This window comes from Mandrillus leucophaeus, unplaced genomic scaffold, assembly GCF_000951045.1.
Source record: "Mandrillus leucophaeus isolate KB7577 unplaced genomic scaffold, Mleu.le_1.0 Scaffold94, whole genome shotgun sequence".
NCBI lineage: Eukaryota > Metazoa > Chordata > Mammalia > Primates > Cercopithecidae > Mandrillus > Mandrillus leucophaeus.
Window position 1 is genome coordinate 691,092 of NW_012110252.1, and position 19,451 is coordinate 710,542.

General features: G+C 39.2%; 1 protein-coding gene across 1 annotated transcript in view; it reads right to left on the reverse strand.

The window, feature by feature from the left end:
* The window catches only part of UBXN4 (UBX domain protein 4), a 46,728-nt gene that overhangs the window by 3,253 nt on the left and 24,024 nt on the right, over positions 1-19,451 (reverse strand). The window contains exons 6-12 of the mRNA XM_011970276.1: positions 18,517-18,610; positions 13,014-13,068; positions 12,110-12,274; positions 10,388-10,515; positions 6,608-6,710; positions 3,822-3,953; positions 2,002-2,204 (exon numbers count right to left, since the gene is read on the reverse strand). Coding sequence (XP_011825666.1) covers positions 2,002-2,204; positions 3,822-3,953; positions 6,608-6,710; positions 10,388-10,515; positions 12,110-12,274; positions 13,014-13,068; positions 18,517-18,610 — 880 coding nt within the window. The remainder of the gene's footprint in view (positions 1-2,001; positions 2,205-3,821; positions 3,954-6,607; positions 6,711-10,387; positions 10,516-12,109; positions 12,275-13,013; positions 13,069-18,516; positions 18,611-19,451) is intronic.

The following is a 19,451-nucleotide window of genomic DNA, read 5'->3' on the forward strand; positions in this document are numbered from 1 at the left end:
CCTGAAAAAAGTTTTAAAAATCCACACAACAGGCCGGGCACAGTGGCTCACACCTGTAATCCCAGCACTTCTGGGAGGCCGAGGCAGGCGGATCACGAAGTCAGGAGATTGAGACCATCCTGGCTAACACGGTGAAACCCCGTCTCTACTAAAAATACAAAACAATTACCCAGGCGTGGTGGTGGGTACCTGTAGTCCCAGCTACTCGGGAGGCTGAGGCAGGAGAATGATGTGAACTCGGGAGGCGGAGCTTGCAGTGAGCCGAGATCACGCCACTGCACTCCAGCCAGGGTGACAGCGAGACTCCTTCTCAAAAAAAAAAAAAAAATACACACAACAAGCTATCCTGTATTACAGTAATCCAGTATTAAATGCTCCCACCCATTGCTCAGTTAAGAGTTGTAAGACTCAGCCTTCTTTGAGTTTCCCTGTGTCCTCACTAGAGTAATATACTTAGTAGATAACTGGTCTTTCTGCCTAATAGTTATTAAATAAAATAAAGGACAAAGCAGCCCAATACTTTTATAAGTCACTACCTATGGAATCCATAAACACATGACTAGGGGTTCTCCACAATGAAGACAGAGAGGAAAGAATTTCTATTACTTATCACATAGGACTGGTGTGAAGATTTGTTATAATGCCTATAAAAGGCCTCACAGAGTGCTTAACAGAGGTGTCCATTACAGTAAGTTACATTATTATGTAATTATTAGAAAGGGGCATAATCTTACTTTCTAGGAAAATACTTCCTGTCAACCTGTTTCAATAAAAGCTTAACAAAGATACGAGTTAAAATTGTCAGTGTTGTATTACTATGCTAACCATTGCATGCTATCTACTATAAATGTTGTTTTGTTTTTGTTTTGAGACAGGATCTCACTCTCACCCTGTCACCAAGGCTGGAGTGCAATGGCACAGTCTTGGCTTACTGCACCCTCAATCTCCAGGGCTCAAGTGATCTTCCCATCTCAGCCTCCCGAATAGCTGGGACCACAGACATGTGCCCAGCAAATTAAAAAAAATTTTTTTTGGCCGGGCGCGGTGGCTCAAGCCTGTAATCCCAGCACTTTCGGAGGCCGAGACGGGCGGATCACGAGGTCAGGAGATCGAGACCATCCTGGCTAACATGGTGAAACCCCGCCTCTACTAAAAAATACAAAAAACTAGCCGGGCGAGGTGGTGGGCGCCTGTAGTCCCAGCTACTCGGGAGGCTGAGGCAAGAGAAGGACGTAAACCCGGGAGGCGGAGCTTGCAGTGAGCTGAGATCTGGCCACTGCACTCTAGCCTGGGCGACAGAGCCAGACTCCGTCTCAGGGGAAAAAAAAAAAAAAAAAAAAAAAATTTTATACAGACAAGGTCTCACTACATTACCCAGGCTAGTCTTGAATGCCTGAGCTCAAGTAATTCTCTCCCCTCAGCCTCCCAAAGTGCTGGGATTACAGGCGTGAGCCACTGCATCAGGCCCTGGCCTCCTGGTTAAGGGATTAGTCCAAAATAATTCTCTGAAGGAGAATTTTCAAAGGAATAACCTGTTTGTGCAATTTGGTCCTTCTTTGAATGATCCAGACAAGGCTATCACCCAGTATATAAAATAACCAACCAACAGGGTTAAAATTATCAAAGCAGAGTAATTCATCTACAGTAATTATGCAAGATGACCCTGAACAATTAATGGAATGAAATATCTTGTCAAGCAAAACATGGTTAGGAAGAAAGAAGTTACTAGAAAAAAAAATCTGCCTTGATAGTTATGGGATAAAGAAGCTTCAATGAATGAAACAATAAACCAGCAGAGGTGAAGCTGCTTTCCATAAAATTGGTTTTACAAAGCTGAGGAGAGATGATATAATAAAGTTTCAGAGCATCTGAGTTTTTCTCCTCCACTGTGGGAACTGGAAAGGACATATACAGAAAGGCAAAGTACTCAATTTTTTACTTTAAAAAAGATATTGGGCATGACTTACATATTTTATAAATGGGGAAAACACACACAGATACCTTTTTTCTGATTTGCTAGATGATGCAGGGTTTGGGGGTTCTGACGATGTTACTCTCACTGAAGTCTGTGTGGGAGGTGGATTGCTAAACAAGAAATTGCTAATTAATCTCCAGATGGCAAGGAATGGATAAAGTACTGTTCCCAACAAGGTCCAAATGTCTCCACTGGAAGAGTGTACAATGGATGCAGTTGGTCTTCCTGCCTAGAAATTAAGAAATAAACAAACCTAGATAAAGACTACATTAGTACAATCACATCATACCCAAGGTTCCAGACGAAACTTTTATCTGGAAAAGGATGTCCTACTGATTTTAGTTTACTTCAAGAGGGTGAAATGATATCTTTTGCTGTTTTTCAGGTATATATAAACTTCTGAAGACTCCCAGAAGTTTTAAAAGATAAATTATAATATACAATATTATAATTGCATAATACTATATATTATATATACAATTGCATAATACTGTATATTATATATATATTATAATTGCATAATACTGTATATTATATATACAATATTATAATTGCATAATACTGTACATTATATATACAATATAATTGTACAATACTGTATATTATACAATATAATTGTACAATACTGTATATTATAGATACAATATTATAATTGCATAATACTGTACATTATATATACAATATTATAATTGTACAATACTGTGTATTATATATACAATATTATAATTGCATAATACTGTGTATTATATATGCAATATCATAATTGCATAATACTGTGTATTATATATACAATATTATAATTGCATAATACTGTGTCTTATATATACAATATTATAATTGCATAATACTGTGTATTATATATACAATATTATAGTTGCATAATACTGTGTATTATATATACAATATAATTGCCTAAAACTGTACGTTATATATACAATAATTGCATAATACTGTATATTATATATACAATATTATAATTGCATAATACTGTATATTATATATACAATGTTATAATTGTATAATACTGTACATTATATATACAATATTGTAATTGTATAATACTGTATATTATATATACAATTGTATGTAATTGTATGTTATAATTATTTGGAGCTCTGTTTAAGAGAAATTGTAATATACAAACTAGAAAGTAGTTCTCAGTGAAATGAGCCACCTATTTTTTAAGAATATTAAACTTTTATAAGAAAAGTCTTTCTTGCTGATTAAAAAAAACGTTTAAACAATGAAATCCTGATTACTGGAGAGCTGTTTTGGGGTGGGGGACATGTCTAGTATAGAGCAAGGAAAATTATGTTAACCAGGACACAGAAGACCCAGGCTCTCATCCCAGTTATGGCACTTAAGGTAGGACCTTGGCAGCAGTCATTTAAGCTGTCTTAACTTCTTTTCTTCACCAGAGATTAAAATATTGTTGTGCAGATAAAATGGGATAATCTGTTTAAATATTCATGTTATTTTTGTTAAAATAATGTTTTTTTAAAAAACTTGGCAAACAGTAGAGCGTATATAATTAAAAGACACTAAGTGTGTGGATTAGGCTGATAATCTGCATTTCTTATTGTCTTCTAGTGGTCATTTTTTTGTACACAAAAATATGTGAAGAAAAAAGTTGAAAATTAAACTATTTCATGTCTCACAAGTAATATCAGCAATACAAATAAAGCACAGGATAATGGAATCATAAATTCATCTAATTATTGGATAACTTGAATTTTAATTACCCACAGTATACCTCTGCACTTCCTTTCCCCTAACTGTAAGAAATGAAGAGTATGATAAACAGATAATGATAAGAAGAGAAAAAAATGCATCTGTATATACATACTGGCAACAGTACCACCGAAGCGCTTGGGGCAAGTTCCAAATCCAGTAACTTCTTTTTATAATCTTCTTTGGTAAATTCCCTCCTGGGAAACATGGTTGCTAACGAAAAATTACCGTAAGTGTTGCCAACAGTCTGTAACATAAGTTTTAAAAACTTACAAGGGTGCCTTTAAAAGTAAGATATTACATTACTCAGATGAATCCAAAATGACTGCTTTAATTAAAATTGCCTTAATTTTAAAAGTTCATTACATGTAAACTCAAAAAAAGGTATAAAATTGTGCTTCCAGCCCCTAAGCAGCTGAAAAGCTATCAAATCCAAACAGTTTTTAAAAGCTTCTATAACTCAAAGATGACCACAAAATAGCAAAATGTAGTTCCTAAAAACACAAATAAATTGAGTAAAAATGGACAACTGTGTATCTCCTTTAAGTACTGCTGCAGTTCATCATTAGGTTTTCACTATCCTTTCGCAAACTTACATTAATGTCTCATGAACACACATTTGGATTACAGGTAATCCCTATTAAGAATCTGGACTAGACCAGTATTTCCCTCATATATACCTTCAGGAAATGTAGCCTCCTCGTCTCAAGGCACAAATGGTCCATAATTAACCTACATGATACACACAATCCCAGATCCAGGAACGTACAATGGACAGCACCATAATTACCCTCACAATTTTAAGTCTCTATATACAAAAATCACTGTAAAATCTTAGACATCTGTGTATCTTTCCCTAGAAGATTCCAAAGGAGGAGATTAACTTTTTTGTAGTTTACTTATTTTTTTTTTTATTTTTTACCGTAGATCACACATACCCCTCACTGTTCTAAAGACACATAAAAATACAAAACTTGGTAAGTCTACTGAGGTGGAGTTTTTTGTTTGGGTTTTTTTTTTTTTTTTTTTTGAGACGGACTCTCGCTCTATCTCCCTGGCTGGAGTGCAGTGGCGCGATCTCGGCTCACTGCAAGCTCCACCTCCCGGGTTCACGCCATTCTCCTGCCTCAGCCTCCCGAGTCGCTGGGACTACAGGTGCCCACCACTACGCCCGGCTAATTTTTTGTATTTTTAGTAGAGACGGGGTTTCAGCATGTTAGCCAGGATGGTCTCGATCTCCTGACCTCGTGAGCCGCCTGCCTCAGCCTCCCAAAGTGCTGGGATTACAGGTGTCAGCCACCGCGCCCAGCCTGCTTTTTTTTTTTTTGAGATGGAATCTTGCTCTGTCCCACAGACTTCAGTGCAGTGGTGCAATCTCAGCTCACTGCAACCTCTGCCTCCTGGATTCAAGCGATTCTCCTGCCTTAGCCTCCCGAGTAGCTGGGATTACAGGCGCACACTACCACATCCGGCTAATTTTTGTATTTTTAGAATAGACAGGGTTTCACCATGTTGGTCAGGCTAGTCTTGAACTCCTGACCTCGTGATCCACCCACCTCGGTCTCCCAAAGCGCAGGGATTACAGGCATGAGCTACCATGCCTGGCCTGAGGTGGAGTTTTAATAGGACAAATGTGATCAAAGATCTCTTTTCCCCATGTAGTCCCTTCTTCATTTACCTGTGGCAAAAGCAGTGAAACTCAGGATAGGGGACACATTGTGGGAGGCTCCAAGACAAAAGAAGAATGAAAGCGTCTATTTGGGACTGTTTCTACTATAAAGCTTAGGGGGAAACAGTTTTTAAAATCAATGTTTACATTGTCTAGCCTAATTCACCAGTGCAAGAAGGTGAACAGCTTTTGAGGTGTCCTTCTCTTGAAACCTGTAAGTAAGAAGCCCAAAACGGGGAGAAAAGGTCTGGCGGAAAGATCTGAATCCAACTCCCTAATTTTAACCTTGAAGTTATATATATGAAAAAAATACTGATACATATAATGAGCCTAGAACTCAAAGGACATCTGATACTCAGAATCCATTTTGAATAAGGAATCAATCAGGAAATAAAAACAAATTGAAAACTACTTATATCTTAAGATATTCCATTCAGATTTTGAGTAAAGCCACCTTTTAGAAGTAAATTCCTGAAGAAGATACTATTGTCAATAAAGTTTACTGCCTCTTTTTGCTTAGCCAACAGGTAGATCGTAGGAAAATGACCAGCCCCTAAGCAATCTGTAGGAAATGGAGAGAGGACTGAGAAAAATTGCTTACATTTCAGGGTAGTGGGACAACTCCCTCACATTAGACCTTCGGGAAATCTACTTGCTTGTCACTCCTCCAATAAGTCTACTAATCAGTGAAAAAAGTTCCCAGTGGCTGGGCTAGGTGGCTCACACCTGTAATCTCAACACATTGCAAGGCTGAGGTGGGAGGAATGCTTGAGCCCAGGAGTTCAAGACCAGCCTGGCTACATGGTGAAACCCTGTCTCTACAAAAAGTACAAAAGGCATGGAAGTATCTGTAAGTTCCAGCTACTTGGGAGGCTGAGGTGGGAGGGTCGCTTGAGCCCAGGAAGTCGAGGCTGCAGGGAGCTGTGATCGCACCACTGCACTCTGGCCTAGGCAACACAGTGAGATCCTGTCTCAAAAAATTTTAAAAAAGAAAAGTTCCCAGGACCTATTGTACAGTATCAGCAAATTCCTACTTCTGCACACAAAGCAGATATGTTACTCCCATATGCACTAACACACAACAGAATTTCCACAATATCTCAGAGTTGTCTTGTGCCTCCCTCCTGGAGAGGTCACAATTTATTTCACATTCAACTGCTTTGAAATTTTCCCTTCCTATAATTTAGTAACCTATACATCTATTTTTACTACAACTCAAGACATAAATTTACCTGTGCAGCAAACTGCCTTGCCTCTTCTAGAGGAGCATCAGAAGGGAACTGATTTGTAAAGGAAGAACCATCAGGAAGACGGAATTGAATTCTTGCAACAGTGCTATCAAAAAAGAAAACTAAAGTCACAATCTTCACCTCTGTATATTAACAATATCACTAAGTTACAGAAAATGGAAGTGGAAATGTGCAATGACAATAGTTTTTTCCACCATATCAGATCTTTTTATTCGTTAATAACTGCTTTACTGAGATTCACCTTAAAAAATTAACCCTGTTAGGCTGGGTGCTGTAGCTCACGCCTATAATCCCAGCACTTTGGGAGTCCAAGGTGGGCAGATCACCTGAGGTCAGGAGTTCAAGACCAGCTGGGCCAACATGGCAAAACCCTCTCTCTACTAAAAAATACAAAAATTAGCTGGGCATGGTGGTGTATGCCTGTAATCCCAGCTACTCAGGAAGCTGAGGCAGGGAGAATTGCTTGTACCCGGGAGACATGGGTTGCAGTAAGCCGAGATCGCGCCGCTGCACTCCAGCCTGGGCAACAGAGCGAGACTCTGTCTCAAATAAACAAAAATTAAGCCTCTTAAAGTGTACAATTCAGTGGTTTTTAAATATATTCAGAATTGTGCAACTATCATCATTATCTAATTCCAGAACATTTGCATCATGCCAAAAAGGAACTCCAACCCCATTAGCAGTCACTCCCCATATCTCCCTCCTCCAGACCCTGGCAACCACTAATCTACTATGAATTTGTCTATTTTGGGCATGTCATATAATAGAATCCTACAGTATGTGACCTTTGTAACTTGTTTTTTTCATGGAAATTGTATTTTCAAGGTTCACCCATGTTGTTGCATGTATCAGTTCTTATTCTTATTGCTGAAAAACTTTGTTGTATGAGATACAGTTTACACATTCTTCAGTTGCTGGACATTTGGGTTATTAACACATTTTAGCTATTTTGACTAATGCTGCTAGGAATACTCATGTACAGGTTTTTGTGTGGACGTTTTCAATTCTCTTGGATATAAACTGCTGTATAAACTGCTGCTGTAGAACTGCTGGGTCCTATGATAACACTATGCTTAACATTTTGCGTTACTAGCAAACTGTTTTCCAAGGTGGCTATATCATTTTACAATCCCACCAGTAACACAGAAAGGTTCCCAATTATCCACATCCTCACAAACACTTATTACTTTCTCTTTACATGTAGGCATACTTAGTGGGTGTGAAACAGTATCTCATTGTGGGTTTGACTTGATTTCCCTAATGACTAATGATGTTGAACATCTTTTCATGTGCTTACTGGCCATTTGTGTATCTTCCTTGGAGAAATGTCTATTCAAATCCTTTCCACATATTTGAACTGGGTGTCTTTATAATTGAGTCATAGGTTCTTTTTATAATCTAAACACAAGTCTCTTATCAAATATATGATTTGCAAATATTTTCTCCAATTCTATGGGTTGTTCTTTGCACTCTTTTTTTTTTGAGACAGAGTCCCACTCTGTCACCCAGGCTGGAGTGCAGTGGCACGATCTCGGTTCACTACAACCTCTGCCTCCCTGGTTCAAGCGATTCTCATGCTTCAGCCTCTCGAGTAGCTGGGATTACAGGTGTGCACCACTATGCCTAGTTAATTTTTGTATTTTCAGTAGGGACGGGGTTTTGCCATGTTGGCGAGGCTGGTTTTGAACTCCTGGCCTTAAGTGATCCACCTGCCTCAGTCTTCCAAAGTGCTGGGATTACAGGCGTGAGCCACCACGCCCAGCTTCTTTGCAGTTTTTTATTTTTTTTTGTTTTTTTGAGACGGAGTCTCATTCTGTTGCCAAGCTAGAGTGTAGTGGCAATCCTGGCTCACTGCAACCTCCAACTCCCGGGTTCAAGTGCTTCTCCTGCCTCAGCCTCCCAAGTAGCTGGGATTACAGGTATGTGCCACCACGTCTGGCTAATTTTTGTATTTTTAGTAGAGACAGGGCTTCACCGTGTAGGCCAGGATGGTCTTGATTTCCTGACCTCGTGATCCGCCCACCTTGGCCTCCCAAAGTGCTGGGATTACAGGCGTGAGCCATCGCGCCCAGTCAGTTGTTTCTTGATGATATCCTTCAAAGCACAAAAGTTTTCAATTTTGATGAAGTCTGATTTATCTATTTTTAAATTTTGTTCCTGTGCTTTTAGTGCCATGTCTAACAATCTATTGGCTACTCCTAGATCACAAAAATATACTCCTCTTTTTTCCTCTAAGAATATGTATTTTATACAGTTTTACTTTTTAGTAGATGATCCATTGAGTTAATTTTGTACGTGGTGTGAGGTAAAGGTCCAAATTCATTATTTTGCATGTAGCTATTCAGTTGTCCAAGCACCTTTTGTTGAAAAGATTCTTCTTTCCCACTCAATAGTCTTGGTACCCTTTTCAAAAATAAACAGTTCATAAATGCAAGGGTTTATTTCTAGAGACTCCATTCTATTACACTGGTCCATACGTTCATCTTATATCATTACATCACTGCATAGCTTTGTAGTAAGTTTGAAAATCAGGAAGTATGAGTCATCCATCTTCATTTTCCAGATTAACTATTGTGTTTTTTGCATTTCCATATGAATTTTAGGTTTATAATTTATGGAAAAAAGCCAGCTGGAATTTTGGTAGGAATGTTGACTCTATAGATCAGTTTGGGGAGGATTATCATCTTAACAATATTAAGTATTCTTATCTATGAACATAGGATACTTTCCATGTATTTAGGTCTTAAATCTTTCAACAATGTTTTGTCATTTTTAGCACACAAATCTTACACTTTTGTTAAATTTATTACTTCATTATTTTTGGAAAATTATTTTTAAAAAGTAGTTTTTCTGATTACAAAATACTACTTGTTAACTGTCCAATATGGAAATATGAAAAGGCAGAGAAGACAATAAGTATTAACCATAATCCAACTAGCAAGGTGTACTGGAAATCTAAACTTTTTTTGTCTTTTCAACATATTTTTGTTTTGGCAACTGCCTTCTTACCCTGCTATGTCTCATTCATTCTGGTATAATTATCAGTAACATTTCCCCCACCTCCTTCGCCACAGGGTTGGACATGTCACCTCCTCCAACCAGAGGGCCCACAGATGTGGACACTGACTAGTCTGAAGGTGGCCACATGATCCAAACAGGGGCAATCAGAATTCTCATTCTCAATACAAGCATGAGAGAGAAAAGGTTAATCTCTTCTGTCTGGGATCGTGAATTCAAGGTCCTGAAAGTGCCAGGAGGTGCTGGGCTCTCCTGACACCATGGAGAGTTTCTCTGAGAATGAAGCTAAAACAGAAGAAACCAAGAATTAAAAAGAGAGAGAGAAATTTTAATGATATCCTTTAGATCACTGGAAACAGCCATGCCTAACCAAATTCACCCTTGGATTTCTGAACCGCAGAGCCAACGTGTTTCCTCTTTTGCTTAAAACTATCTGATGGGGGATTCTGACAACTGAAGAATCCTAATACGTATGAGATAAACATTATATTCATTTGGTTACAAATCATTTCTGTCTTTGGAAAACAGACATTTATTGGGCCCTCTTTTAAAGTTATTTATGTAGTACTTTTTTAGTGTACACTAACACGAAATGATAGATATCATTGGGAGCTGTCAAATTAATCAATATGTCCCTCTGGAATTGACTGCTTATAACCACAGTACACATCAGTGTTAAAAACCGCCTGTAATCATTCTCCTCAGCCCCTATGTGGAGAGATATTTCAGCATGAAATAAAGTACCTTCTTTCTCTTGCGTAAGATTCCCTCTTGACTTCCATTTCTGCCTGTTTGGCTAGCAAGGCAGCAGCTTTGGCAGCCTCTACTTCTTCCTTTGTCTTTGCAAAACGAGCAGCTCTCTCTGCACGGTCCTTTAAAACATCATTAAAAACCAATTAGCTTTACTGCCAGAATGGTCAATTCACACAATTCCAAACACAAATATGCACGGAATTCTTTTTTTTATTAAGAGACAGGGTCTTGCTCTGTCATCAAGGCTGGAGTTCAGTGGCACAATCATAGCTCACTGCAGCCTCTGAACACCTGGGCTCAAGCAATCCTCCCACCTCAGCTTCCAGAGTAGCTGGAACTACAGGTGCATGCCACCATGCCCAGCTAATTTTTTTCTTTTCTTGTAGAGGTGGAGTCTCGCTTTGTTGCCCAGGCTGGTCTCGTACTCCTGGTTTCAAGCAATCCTTCCACCTCGGTCTCCCAAAATTCTGGGATGACAGTTCTGAGCCACTGTGCCTTGCTGCCTGAAATCTCTAACACCATATGCAAACTTTAACATTCTGGAACTGTTATTTTTTAGTTTTATCAGCTGTCGGAGACCAGAATTATTATTAAGGAAACAAGGACAGGAATTTGCTCACTATTGTATCTCCAAGACTGGAACGAGGTCTGGCACATAATAAATGCTGGGCCTGTAATTCTGGCACTTTGGGAGGCCAAAGTGGGTGGATCGCCTTAAGTCAGGAGTTCGAGACCAGCCTGACCAATGTGATGAAACCCCGTCTCTACTAAAAATACAAAAATTAGCCAGGCATGTTGGCATGCGCCTGTAATTCCAGCTACTTGGGAGGCTAAGACAGGAGAATTGCTTGAACTCGGGAGGCGGAGGTTGTAGTGAGCCGACATTGCGCCGTTGCACTCTAGCCTGGGCAACAAGACTAAAACTCCATCTCAAAAATAAATAAATAATGAATGCTCAACAAAAACTTGTTGACTGACCAAATGAACAAAAAATATTAAGGTACGGATGGTTTTCTTTCTTTTTTTTGAGATGGAGTTTCGCTTTTTGTTGCCCAGGCTGGAACAATAGCACGATGTCAGCCTACTGCAATTTCCACCTCCCGGGTTCAAGTGATTCTCCTGCCTCAGCCTCCCAAGTAGCTGGGATTACAGGCGCCCACCACCACACCCGACTAATTTTTGTATTTTTAGTAGAGACGGGTTTCATCATATGGGCCAGGCAAGTCTTGAACTCCCGACCTCAGGTGATCAGCCTGCCTCGGCCTCCCAAAGTGCTGGGATTACAGGCATGAGCCACACCTGGTGGGATGGTTTTAATATGTATTGCAGCTGATGAATTCTAAAAGCAATTGTTGCAAAGTAAGCTTTATGATGTGCCTAAATCCTTTGAATGTTGCAAAAAAGTGTGCCTGTGATTAGAGAAAACTACTAGGTACTTAGCTTATTTTCCAGGGAATTTTTAAAAGCTGCTTTCTGAATACCGATAAAAGTCATAAATTAAAAAATATGAATAAAAATCACTTTGAAAAAAATCAACTCAATTTTAATCTTAACTATTTTAATTCATTTACAATTTCTAATAAAAGGAAGCTCATCATTGGTAGTCTATGAGTCACTAAAAACTACTATTTTTGTGTGCACAGTCTAGTAGTAATCTAAAGCTACTGTGCACAGAAAAACAATTTCATGAATGTCTGGAAACTTAAGACTTACCAATGCAATCTGCTGTTTTATACGTTCTCGAGCTGCCCTATCTTCTGCCTTTTCTCTGTTTCTTTCCTCCAACATTCTTTTTGTTAATTCTTCTTCTTGTTTTCTTTTATAATCCAACATTTCTTTTCCAGTTTTTCTCCTCTCAATTTCCTTCTTAATCTCTCTCTGAATTAAAGAAAAAGTTTTATGATCCAAAAACAACTTGAAAATCTGCCCCAGATATTTTGAATGTAAGGAAAACTGCAGTTAAAAAAATAAAACTTCATAAAATGTAAGTCTAGACGAGTTTATTAATGGCATGGTTAATGCTCAAATGTCTATTCACTGCCAGTGGTCTGTTAAGATAATAATGTAGTCAGCATAAGTTGAAGGTAAGCATAATTACAGGCCTTTAGTCATGAGGTTAAATATACTACCCTTCAGGGACAAGATGGCGGTCATGTATTTGACTTGAATGAAATGGTAACCTTCCTATATTAGAACTCCAAAGAAATGCTACACAGTTAGGTACATGTGGTGAGAAAAATGAACCATGTACTAGAATGCTTAACAGGAGAGGAAAAATTCAGCAAAATGTCTACACATTTTTTCACAAAAATGAACTAAAACTTTGTTCTGCCTCAAGCCAAACAATTTTTGCTCCAGTCCCTTTATTCTTAGTATAAAAAAATCATTTCAGAGGGAAAAAGCATGGTCTAATTTATTCGTAGCAATTTACGAAAAGAACACAAAAAATGTATATCCTATGACTCTACTAGAGAAAACAGATAGGAATTATCTTCATAGTGCTGCAACACTGAACTAAAACTAGGAAGTCACCCTAGGCCTGCCACACTGAATAGAATAATCAATCATAACCTCAGTTAATGACAGGATAAAACAATGCTAACTGCATGAACTTTACCTGTTCTTCCTCTTTTCTTTTCTCTTCTCTCCTTTCTTCAAGTTTTTTTGTTAGTCTGTATTTAAAAAAAAACAAAACAAAAAAACACCACATTAATTGAGACACATCATATTAATATAAAACATATTTAGGAGATGGATTTAGCTAAAACAATTGGAGAAATAAACAAACAAAAAGCAGGCAACAATTTATCTGCCTGGCTTCAGGCTCCTACAGAAATCCTGGAGTCAACGAGAGCCCATCAGAAGCCTAGCTTCAGTCTAAATGCCTCACTTCCCTCTTATGATTAGTTTCCCTTTTTCCTTCTGATTTACCTGATACTGACTTTAAAATCTACAAATACATTTTCAAGCAAATATATAAATCAGTGACTGATAAATGCTCTACTCCTTATATAAAAGTAAATAGCACTATAGTAAAAACAAAACAAAAAAACTGTAAAAATAAAAACAAAAACTTAAGGCCAGCAAATTATTAATACTAAATTACTAACACCAACTTGATTCTCAACTGTAAGAAGTTCATCAATTAAAAATGAATGGAGGCCGGGCACAGTGGCTCACGCCTGTAATCCCAACACTTTGGGAGGCCGAGGTGGTTGGATCTCTTGAGCTAAAGACCAGCCTGAGCAACACGGCAAAACCCTGTCTATCGGGGCTGAGGTGAGAGAATTGCTTGAGCCGGGAGGTCGAGGCTGCAGTAAGCCACTTTCTCGCTACCGCATTCCAGCCTGGGTGACAAAGGGAGATCCCTGTCTGAAATAGACAAACAAACAAATGGAGGCTGGGTGTGGTGGCTCACATCTGTAATCACAGCATTGCAGGAGGCTGAGGCAGGAGGACGGCCTAAGCCCTGGAGTTTGAAACCAGTCTGGGCAACAACTTGAGACCCCATCTTTACAAAAAATAAAAAATTAGGCCAGGCACGGTGGCTCAAACCTGGCTCAAACCGCCAGGAGGCGGAGGTTGCAGTGAGCCGAGATGATGCCACTGTACTCCAGCCTGGGTGAGAGAGTGAGACTCCGCCTCAGGGAAAAAAAAAATAAATAAATAATACAAGATTACCTGAGTATGGTAGCATGCAACATAATGAAATCCCATCTCAAAAACTAATAAAATAGGCCACGCACGGTGGCTCATGCCTGTAATCCCAGCACTTTGGGAGGCCGAGTTGGGCAGATCACGAGGTCAGGAGTTTGAGACTAGCCTGATCAACATGGTGAAACCCTGTCTCCACTAAAAATACAAAAAATAGCCGGGCGTGGTGGTGTGCGCCTGTAATCCCAGCTTCTCAGGAGGCTGAGCCAGGAGAATCACTTGAACCCGGTAGGCGGAGGTTGCAGTGAGCTGAGATGGCGCCACTGCACTCCAGCCTGGGCAACAGAGCGAGACTCTATCTCAAAAAAATAAAAAAATTAAAAAATAAAATAATGATTCTGAAATTAGACAGTGGTAATGGATGCACAACCTTGTGAATATACTAAAACTCACTGAATTGTACACTTTCAATTTCATGGTAGTGAATTATATTTCATTTTTTTAAATGAAAAACGGTATTTTCTCTAAAAGTGTTTGGTATATACATTTATTAGAACTCAGCTGAACAACATGTGCCAGCAATCAAAGGAGTGAGTACTCAAGGAATGTTGGAGACATGTCAAAAAGCCAGAAGACCCAATATGAAGGGGATTCCAACAAGTCAAATTTGGGGCAATTTGTGCACCAAAAAGAAGAGAGAAATGGATAGTAACACATGAGAGAAAAAAAAAGCATCTGTGACATGTCTTAACTGCTAAGGGAAACTGTAAATTGGCTTAACCACTTTGGAAAGCTGTTTGATCAGTATCTGTAACCCAGAAATTCCTGCTTTTCATATATATATATGCCCCGAAGAAATGTGTACACATGTTCACCAAGACATATACAAGAATGTTCCTCATAGCAGTTCCATTCAAATAGCCCCAAACAGAAAACACTCCTAATACCCACCAACAGTAGAATGGATTAATAAAATCATAGTAGAGTCAAATAGAATATTATAAAGTAGTGAGAGTGCACCAATTACTGCAACATGCAACATGGATAAGCCTCAAAATACAAAGCTAAACAAAGGAGATCAAACACAAAAATACATGTTGGATGATTCCATCACAAAGTTCACAAACAGACTAACCTACAGTGTTAGATTCAGGATAGTGATCATCTTACAGAGGGAATCCGTAATTGGAAAGGGGCATAAGGAAAGCTGGTTAGGTACTGTTAATTTTCTTTCTTTTTTTTTTTTTTTTGAGACAAGGTCTCACTTTGTTGCCCAGAAGTGAAGTGGCATGATCTCGGCTCACTGCAACTTCTGCCTCCCGGCTTCAAGTGATTCTCCTACCTCAGACTTCTCAGTAGCTTGGGACTACAGATGCACACCACCACGCCCGGCTAATTTTTGTATTTTTAGTGGAGACAAGGTTGTACCATGTTGGCAAGGCTGGTCTCGAACTCCTGATCTCAAGTGACCTGCCCACCTCAGCCTCCCAAAGTGCTGGGATTACAGGCGTGAGCCACTGCGCCAGACGAGCACTGGTAATTTTCTATTCCTTCATCTGGGTGCTGGTGTCCAATAAGTAGTTTACTGGAAAAAGGCAGCGGGGGTGAGCAGATGGAAAGTAGAGGGGATAGATGAAAGCATTTCTCTACAGAAGAATGCTAGCTGATAATGTAGAAAAAATAGAATGAGAAAAATACCACAATTTTTAAACATCAATGAAATAGGTGATTACAGCAAAAATCAATGAATGCCGAAACTAGTGGGTGAAAGTTTTTAAGCAGTAGGATATTTACCGTTTCAAAGAATCACCCCATAGACAACTTGTATATTAGAAAATGAAAAGGGTACCCAACAGATACTATCCTAACCAAATAAACTTTACATTTCCAATAACGCATACATCTGGTATTACTTGTCTCCTGATATGAGTAATGGAAAGGACAAAACATTATCTTGGTAATGATCTTATCAGAGTTTAATCTGAATCTAATCATAGAACAGGGATCAGATCAAAGGACATTGTAGAAACAACTAACCTAGACTCTTCAAAATGTCTAAATCATCAAAAATGCAAACAAGAATAGAAATGCCTTGGATTTAGAGCCTAAACTAAATGCAATGAACAATCCTTGACTGGATCTTGAATCAAGGAAAAAAAAGTTAAAAAGGCCATTATTGGAGCAACTGGGAAATCTGAATTTGAACAACAAATTAGATAATCTTACTGTATCAATTTAGAATTTCTCGAGTATGATAATGGTATTGTGTTTATATCTGAAAATATACACCATCTGAAAATGGTGTATAAATGTATTTACAGACCATTTGTAGAATTTTCTTCTCTGAGAAGAATTTTTTAGCTCTGAGAAATACAAATGCAAGTTTGTTTTAATCTGGGTGAAAAGCTACATTGCATCTAATTTAGTAACAAACTGACTGTTTCATAACTTCTACATCTGGGCATTGACTTTTTTTTTTTTGGAGATGGATTTTCTCTCTTGTTGCCCAGGCTGGAGTGCAATGGCATAACCTTAGCTCACTGCAATCTCTACCTCCTGGATTCAAGCAATTTTCCTGCCTCAGCCTCCTGAGTAGCTGAGATACAGGCACCCACCACTATGTCAGGTAATTTTTGTATTTTTAGTAGAGACAGGGTTTCACCATGTTGCTCGGGCTGGTCTCAAACTCCTGACCTCAGTTGATCCACCCACCTCGGCCTCCCAAAGTGCTGGGATTACAGGCGTGAGCCACTGTGCCTGGCTGGCATCCACTTATTAATGGTCACTATGCCTTCCTGGGTGCCAGAAGGGGGCAGGACATGGGTCTGTGAGCACAGATTCCCAGATCCTGGCCTAGGCTGGAGTCCTTGCTCAAAGCCCACAGACCCTCAGCCAATGTCTTCCTAGGAGATGGATGCTGAGGTATCTAGGCATGAAGTGAAATTATGTCTGCAACTTTCAAATGAATCAGAAGAAAAAAATTGAAAGGTGGTCATTACACTATTTCTTCAACATTGAGGTTTGAAACTTATCCAAATAAAAAGACTGGAATTCATGGTACTATGTATTATCTTTGCCAGATAATTCTGCCCATTTTAAACATAATGACATGGCTGGGCATGGTGGCTCATGCCCGTAATTCCAGCACTTTGGGAGGCCGAGGCGGGAGGATCACCTGAGGTCAGGAGTTCGAGACCAGCTTGGTCAACATGGTGAAACCCCGTCTCTACTAAAAATACAAAAATTAGCCAGGCATGGTGGTGGGCAACTGTAATCTCAGCTACTTGGGAGGCTGAGGCAGGCGAATCGCTTGAATCCAGGAGGTGGAGGTTGTAGTGAGCCGAGATTGTGCCACTGCACTCCAGCTTGGGGGAAAGAGCAAAACTCCGTCTCGGGCAGGGGGAGGAAACTATAATGAAATAAACAAAATAATGCATTTTAACTAAAGATTCGTTAAAAGATTCCTATTTCACATCTGTTAGCTTTAATAAAACATTGCATATCCTGGCCGGACATGGTGGCTCAAGCCTGTAATTTCAGCACTTTGAGAGGCCAAGGCTGGAGGATCACCCGAGGCCAGGAGTTTGAGACCAGCCTGGCCAACATGGCAAAACCATCTCTACTAAAAATACAAAAATTAGCCAGTCACGGTGGCGCACACCTGTAATCCCAGATACTGAGGAAGCTGAGGTATGAAGATTACTTGAACTGGGAGGAGGAGGTTGCAGTGAGCCGAGATCACACCACTGCACTCCAGCCTGGAAACAGAGCCAGACTTCATCTCAAAGACAAACAAACAAAAAACCGTAACAGGCCAGGTGCAGTGGCTCACGCCTGTAATCCCAGCACTTTGGGAGGCCAAGGCAAGCAGATTATCTGAAGTCAGGAGTTCAAGATCAGCCTGGCCAACATGGTGAAACCCTGTCACTACTAAATATACAAAAAAAATTAGCCGGGTGTGGTGGTGCACGTCTGTAATAAAAGACTATGATTTGACAATTATTGTATCATTAAAAATACTAGAAACTACAAAGAGCCAGAAATTTGTATCTGATTATTAGACCAACTAATGAAAAATGCCATTTAGTAGACACCCACTTATGCAGAACTCAAGCTCAGTACATAGTCAAAAAATGAGCTGAAGTTCTTGCCCATCGGGAGCTTTTTATCCTTATAGCATAAAGAGATAAAAGCAGAAGTGACAGATGGAAACACCCATGTACCAAAATACCATTAAAAAGGGGATTCTTAGAATGATCAGACCAAAAGCTGACTGGTGACTTCAGACATATAGAAAAGTTTTAGAGTGTAATGTTTAAAGATACAAATTAGTTAGGTGATCAAAAATTTCAGCTCAGAATTCTAAAACTTCATTTGTATAACTTTAGTTTTAATTCAAATTAATGAAATAACTGAAAACCACTGTCTTCTTAAACAAAATGCTATTTGCAAAAAGAAGAGCAAACCTTTCCACTCTGATGTTGAGGTCCTCTGCAGGTCTCTGATCTGAGCATCCACTAGGCTCCTGAGAGGAAGTGGCATGGCCTGCACTTTCTCCTCCTTCATTATTAAATAAAAAGAAATAAGAATACTGCATTTAATGCAACTTTTTAAAGGAATAAATCTAGGTTATAGCATCTGTTAATAATTTTGTATCTTAAACATTATATATTTTCCCTGAAAATGGAGGAGTTAAATACGCTATTACTAATTCTAAAGTTTAGACGTGGATAAAATTGTTCACAAATAGAAATAAGGCAGTTACCGAGTTAAGATCACCAAGGTAAAGGTCAGATGTAAAACATGAAGAAATACCAATCCGGCAGGAGGCATGCCTGGCTATGGGTAGGCTTCACTCTAGAGCAGTGCCGTCCAGTATCCATACTGTCTAATACAGCAGCCACTAGACACGCGGCTGTTGAACATCTAAAATGAGGTTACTGAAAGTGAGGGACAAATTTTAATTGTAACTAATTTTAATTAAAATGTGGCTGTGGCTATTGAGCAGTGAGCAATAGAGGCCAGGTTTGATCCTGGGTATGGCTCTGGACTTACACTGGTCCAAGGAATCTGCTTCTGCTGACCAGAGTGGTTCCTTAGAGAGCCTCTTTATGCTAGTTTTCTTTGAAGGATTTCCTGAAAGATAGACTTTTGTCCTGGCCTGCTCTAGAAGACCTCTATCATTCCCTTCCTTACAACTTGCCACCAACCTGATTCCTCTTTACAGTCTTTGGCGAACAAGGACTCTGGAGCCACAAAGTCATTTCAGTAAGTTTCTTAATCCCTCTGTACCTCATCAGTAAAATGGGGATAGTAATCTCACATGGTTGCTATAAGAAATATGTGTTAATACAAGTAAAATGTTTAGAACTTAACTGAGACTGGCACATGGTAAGCATTT